The sequence below is a fragment of the Lycium ferocissimum genome, chromosome 9 (genome assembly GCF_029784015.1).
Source record: "Lycium ferocissimum isolate CSIRO_LF1 chromosome 9, AGI_CSIRO_Lferr_CH_V1, whole genome shotgun sequence".
Taxonomy (NCBI): Eukaryota; Viridiplantae; Streptophyta; class Magnoliopsida; order Solanales; family Solanaceae; genus Lycium; species Lycium ferocissimum.
The window spans coordinates 52,696,600-52,703,478 of NC_081350.1; the positions used below are offsets into that span (position 1 = coordinate 52,696,600).

The 6,879-nt window shown below is 37.1% G+C and overlaps 1 protein-coding gene across 1 annotated transcript; it reads left to right on the top strand.

Annotated features, from left to right (window-relative positions):
• The first annotated feature begins 340 nt into the window (after positions 1-340).
• On the top strand, positions 341-1,781 carry LOC132032052 (uncharacterized). The gene is made up of 4 exons (XM_059421868.1): positions 341-626; positions 689-897; positions 946-1,321; positions 1,594-1,781. Exons 1-4 carry the CDS (start codon positions 341-343, stop codon positions 1,779-1,781), a joined length of 1,059 nt encoding a protein of 352 aa, XP_059277851.1.
• Positions 1,782-6,879: the final 5,098 nt, after the last annotated feature.

A 6,879-nucleotide genomic window follows, 5' to 3' on the forward strand; every position in this document is an offset into this window, starting at 1 on the left:
TATGCAAAAATGGAAACCAGACATTTTGTGCTTGCAAGAGACCAAAACAAATGGTTGTCCAGTGGCTACTATCACACAAATTTGGGGTTCTAGATTGGTTGGTTGGGCTGAATTGAGGGCTCGGGGTACTAGAGGAGGGGTAATTATTATATGGGACAAGAGACAATGGAATTGTCTTGCTCCCAACAAGGTCAGTTTACTCTCAAAACTATTTGGAAGGGGTGCATTCAAATTTCAGGTTTTGCTTTCTTTTGGAGTTTATGGACCTCATACTAATTGGAAGAGGGCTGAATTAGGGGAGGAACTGGCTGATGTTAGAGGATTATAGGATGAAGGCTGGATGGTAGGTGGGGACTTCAATGTTTGTATATTTGAGAATGAAAGATACAATTGCATTAGCAGTTCCAGGGCAATGACTGCTTTCTCTGATTTCATTCAAGATATGGGATTGATTGACCTTCCTCTTCAAGGGGCCTTCTACACTTGGACCAGGAATGCTGAATGTCTACAAGCCTCCAGAACTGATAGGTTTCTTGTCTCTTCTGAATGGAGTGATCACTTTGGGGTTATTTCTCAAAAAACTCTCCCCAGAGTTGTCTCTGATCATTGCCCTATAGCTCTAGAATGTGGGGATTGGAATCTGAATCTTTTTATTTTAAATTTGAGAACATGTGGTTGCAACATGAAGGCTTTGGTGATCTGGTGAAACAATGGTGGCAGGGGTATGAAGTGAATGGTTCCTCAGATTTTATGCTTTCTCAGAAGATCAGAATGCTAAAAAAGGAACTGGTCAGGTTGCTGCAAATGTTGGATCAGGTTGCTGAAAATAGAGTGTTGACCCAAGATGAGACTAACAAATCCTTGTCACTAAAATTGGAACTTCAACAACTAGCCAAGGTTGAGGAAATCTCATGAAGGCAAAAATCTAGATGCTTGTGGTTGAAGGAAGTGAATAAAAATACTAAGTACTTTCAAAGAATTGCCAACACTCATAGGAGGTACAATTGTATTGACAGGCTGCAAGTGGTTGATGAGATTATTGAGGATAAGCAAGTGATCTTGGACTTCTACCAAGAACTATACTGTGAGAATGAAGAATGGAGGCATACTACTGATTTTGAAGGTTTGAACTGTCTTGACAATGAAGACAAAGAAACCTTAGAATGCTCTTTTGAAGAAGATGAAGTCCTCAATGCCATCAACTCTTGTGCTCCAGATAAGAGTCCTGGACCAGATAGATTTACTATGGCTTTTTTCCAGAAATGCTGGTCCACTATCAAGCAGGATGTCATGAACACCTTCAACCATTTTCATACCAACTGTCATATGGTGAAATCCTTTAATGCCTCATTCATAGCCCTTATCCCTAAAAGGAAAGGGGTAATTGAACTAAAGGACTTTGGAATCGAACGATAGGCGGTGTGTACAAGATAGTGGCTAAAATGCTCTCTCGAAAGACTCAAAAGGGTAATTTGGAAGTTGGTCTCGAGGCTATCAAAATGCATTCATAAAAGGTAGACGGATAGCGATGCTTCCCTTATTGCTAATGAAGTATTAGATTGGAGACTAAAAAGTGGTGATCTGTTTTTTCAGCACTGTTGGACATAGAAAAGGCTTTTGACAAACTTAACCGGAAATACTTAATCTCTATTTTGAGGCAAATGGGATTTGGAGATAGGTGGATTAGAAGGATCAGGTTCTCCCATTCTGTTCTTGTTAATAAGAGCCCAGTTGGTTTTTTTGTCTCCCAAGAGAGGAATAAGATAAGGGGATATGGTTAATGGTTTGGACTTCATATCAATATGTTTAAAAGTGTAATCTATCCGGTGAATATGGTTAATGGTTTGGAAGACCTGGCTGAGATAATGTGTTATAGTACAGGGACTTTTCCAACTACCTATTTGGGACTTCCTTTGGGTGCTAGCTACAAATCTGTTGAAGTTTGGAATGGGGTGGTTGAAAAGTTTAAAAAAAGATTGGCCTCTTGGCAACAACAATATCTCTCTCTCAGAGGCAGAATTACATTGATCAATAGTGTATTGGACAACATTCCAACTTATTTCATGTCCGTATTTCCTGTACCAGGTGAAGTTTTGGAGCAGCTTGACAGGCTTAGGTTCTCATTCTTATGGGATGACAAAAATGAGAACCACAAACTTCATTTGGTTAACTGGGACAAGGTCACCATCCCAAAATCTCTTGGTGAGCTAGGGGTGAAGGATTTGGCACTCCATAGCAAAAACATGCTCATGAAATGGCATTATAGGTACAACCAAGAGGACATGGGATTGTGGAAAGAAGTGGTCCAAGCTAAATATGGAAATGATAGCCATTGGGTTTCCAATCTCAGCAGATTACCTCATGGCTGTGGATTGTGGAAAGAAATTAGGAAGTCATGGACTGATTTTTCTTCTAACTCATCTTTACATGTAGGCAATGGGAACCACATCCTCTTCTGGGAAGACAACTGGCTAGGGAAGAATCCGAAGGAGCTCTATCCTATGATTTTTTCCATTGCCTATAATCCTAACTCTACTGTCTCTCAAAATTGGGAGGGGCATACTTGGTGCCCCATCTTGAAGGCACCTGAATGATTGGGAATTTGATGAACTTGCAGCGCTTCTGGGAAGATTGCAGTCCGGTGGTCAACCCACTGATAAATGACATGCTCAAATGGGGCAATAGCATTGATGGATCATACTCGCTAAGGCTAATTATCGCCCGAGTTCCAACAAAATTCTAATTGATCGGTGGCCATGGGTGATATAAGGTCCAATTTGCCCCCAAGATCGTCTTTTTCTTTGGATAGCTTTGAACAACTCTTGTTTCACTATTGATAATCTTCAAAGAAAAGGCTTCGTACAAATCAATGATGCTATATGTGTTTACACGGGCTAGAAAATTGTCAACCACCTTTTTTTGCATCGCCCTATTGCTGGGAGAGACATTTGGTCAATGTTTTTTCCCCTTTTTGGTCTCCAGTGGGTTATGCCAAGTAGTCTTGGAGAAGTTTTTGTCAACTGGGGCAATTGGAAAGTTGAGAAGTCCATCAGAAGAATCTGCTCTATGGTTCCAGCTGTTGTTGTGCGGGGTTTATGGACAGAAAGGAACCAAAGATGTTTTGATGGCATCGCAACTAAGCCCAATTTTAAAGGCAAGATGCCTAGTCTTACTTTTAGGTAGGTTAATCATACTCCTTTGTGTAACCCCGAACAATTCTTGGATTTTGTCGCTCTAGTTTTATGATAGGTCTTTATTTTTGCCTTTTCTAGAGTCGTACTTTCCTACTTTTGTAAATCTCGCATCCCCTGGATGCTTTGTTATTAATATACCACTTATTTCATCAAAAAAAAAAAAAAAAAAAAACCTTACCTACTTCCCTTTTAATCCAAACCTGAATCTCATGGTCAAAATTAAAAAATTTGACTCTCGAAATTTGAGCAACGTCACTTAAATTTGGGACAAAGTAACTTTTTTTTTTTTTTTTTTTACTAACAAACACCTTGGAACACTTTGTATTAATAGTAAAAAGTTAAAACTAGACAACTTTGTAGTAGTAGTACAACTAACTACTACTAATACTAGTCTACTGCTACTATTAAAAAACTTTTTGTAATTAATAAAACCAATTACTAAATTAGGACCAAAAAGCTACGGCATTTTTCTTCTTTAATTAATCAATCATCACTATAACTAGTCTACTGCTAGTATTAAACAACTTTTTCTACTTAATAAAACTAATTAAGTACTAAATTAGAACTATTCCTTCTCTCATCAATCATCACTCTATAGCAGCATTCATCTCAGCCCGCGTCTCCAAAAGACCTCGAAGAAGAAGCATCAAACTAGAAACCCCGATCACTACCCTAGTCTGCCATCCATGTTCAAACTCTTTTCAAACTCTTGTAAACCAAGAGTAATAGAAATGAAACAAAGCCCATATAATAGCCCAAAATCATTATTCACAGGCCTAACCATCATCAACACACAAAAATATCCCATAGCCGTAGCAAACACAGAGATAAACACGGATACAATAGGAATATTAATGGCGTTTTCTACATTTAAAAGAAATAGTAGAAACATCGCCCCCATCATTCCTACACCGTCGAAAGTCGGACCATTGGGAGGCACAATCATGAGTACTGGAAAAGGATGTAAGTTTCGGAGGACTGATATGATACCGGTTAATATTAAAGGCACTGCAACGGTGGTGACGAACCATAATGCATGTGTGATGATAGTAGCCATGGCTATGACAAAGAAAAATAAAGCCAAAATGCACCATATCGTTTGCTCTGTCTACATGGTGAACCGATTGAGGAACAAGGCTGAGGGTTTTTTTTCTGGCTTTTTAGTGTGTAAGGTACTCAATGGCCTTTTTACTTTACAAGACTTTTCTATAAGTTGAATGACCATTTGAGGAATTGACTCCAATTTTTCTGATGGATATTTATTTAGGCTAAGCCATTCTTATTTCTTTTTCGTGATATTTCTGTACCAAATGTTTCACCTTCCCCACCCAATATAATCTTTGTACTACTCTCTCCGGATCAAAAAAAGAGTCCACTTAGCCATTTGCACATCCCTTAAGAAAATACTGACTCCTAGACAAAAATAAGTAATTTGACTAAACTACCCCTAATTAAATAGGCATTGGGATTTGATCATGTAACACTTAATAGGGGCAGATATGGAAAAGCAAGGTTAATTCTTTCTTAATTTGCTAAGTGGAATCTTTTTTTGATAAAAAAAAGAGAGGCTAAGTTGACTCTTTTTTTGATCCGGAGGGAGTACTTTATTTTATGGGAAAAGGGTCAAAATGCCCCCTCTACTTTGGAAAAAGGGCTAAATATATCCTTCGTTATAAATTTGGGTTAAAAATACTCTCCCGTCATTAAAATTTTCAAATATACCCATATCTTAACGGAAATCCTCAAATCCCCCAAAATAACTCGATTTCATTTTTAAACCCGCTCCATTTAAACCCGACCCAACTACATAAAAACCCATATGCGATCAACTTGTTCCGGAGTCCTACATCTGGAGCCACTAGGCATTGGAGCGGGTAATCCATATGAGTTTTTTATTTAGTTGGATTGGGTTTAAATGGAGTGGGTTTAAAATTGAAATCGTGTTATTTTGGGGATTTCCGTTAAGACAGGGGTATATTTGAAAACTTTAATGACGGGAGGAGTATTTTTTACCCAAATTTGTAATTGAAACTATTTTTAGCCTTTTTCCCAAAGTAGAAGGGTATTTTTGACCCTTGTCCCTTATTTTATTCAACCTATCATAACAATATTTTTGCTACTCCCTCCGTTCCAATTTAAGTGTTTTACTTTCCGTTTTAGTCTGTCCTAAAAAAAACTATTTTTTTTATATTTAATAAGTTGACAATTCAAACATTCTACATGACAAATTTAAAACCACAATAGTACATTACAAACATTTTTAATTTAGAACCATAAGATTGAAAAATTGGGACGGAGGGAGTACTTATTTTATTAGAACGTAGCAATCTTTTTTGCTATATAGATACTGGCCGAACCATATCTTTTTTTTTTTTTTGCAACTTAGTGGGTTCCTGAATTTGAGCGGGTCAAATAAACTGAGTTAATAAATGGACGGGAAAAAGTTATTTGGGCTGAAATGAGCTAAAAAAATCGGTCATAACTCAACTCGTCCAATTCTTACTAAGTTTTAATTTCTTTGTTATGGCTATATATTACATATCAAATAAAAAAACCTTTTTGAAAATGACAACATTTCTCATTGGTCAGTATGGGCCGAGCTAATAAACTGGCGGGTCAATGATCAGCCTAAACTTGAACTGATCATGTTTTTATGGGGTAATTTTAACACAAATATAAAAGTTACGGGTTCAACTAATTCACCGCAGTAAGTCACTACCTCCACCCCTGCATATAGATGACTGCACACATTAGCATATTGGTGTTACAATTACGTAAAATAGAATGAAAATATTGAAAAACCGTGTGTGCTTGCTCAGATTGCTGATTTCAAGCTAGGGTTAAGGATAAAGATTGAATTAGATTCAAAGTCAGCGTACATGGAGCAATATAGAATGGAGGAGCTGAAAAGGAGCAACTCATTGAAAATTCATATGGTCCATTCACTATGCCCACACATAATAAGGAGTACCTGTTGTTTGAAATTGAAACGTAATTATTATAGATGGAGAACAGTGAATGCAAGTTGAGGCAAGTCTTTGCCAAATATCTGTTAGCTAGATGATGATAATTTTAAAACTAAACACAGGATCTTTATTTTCAAAAGTATCATTTTCTTTCAATGTTTTTCTTCATGCCAAGCAGCAGCAACAACAACATACCCAGCACAAAGGATGAAAAAGAACTATATTAAAATTCAGAAGTTACCATTACACAAGAAGGCAAAGTTTAATATGTCAGTATAAGACATAATCTGATGCTTTTTAAGTCCATCACATTGCAGCAAATTTACTTACATCAAAATATAATATACGAATAAAACTAATTGAATTCATTAGCCAAACATGATTGAGACAAGCCTTCGAATTAAATGCCTGAAAAAAAAAACAAAGGAAAAAAAAGAAAAAGCTCCATAAGAACTGCGTACGAAAAATCAAATAATTACAGCAACCACCGCAGACTGGTAGTGAAAACAACTTTAGCTGATAATACAAAGGCAGATTTCTTGCCTTAAAGAAATCATAATTATAAATCCATTAAAGAAGTACTAAAATCTTAAGCCGCAAGCGGTGGCCACTTTGTTGAATACATAAACTTTCATAATAGAGGTTTTGGGTTCGAAACCCTTGCCTACAACAACAGGGGATTTGCCTTCTGGGTCAAGCTCATCGCACGGGGCTTGCCT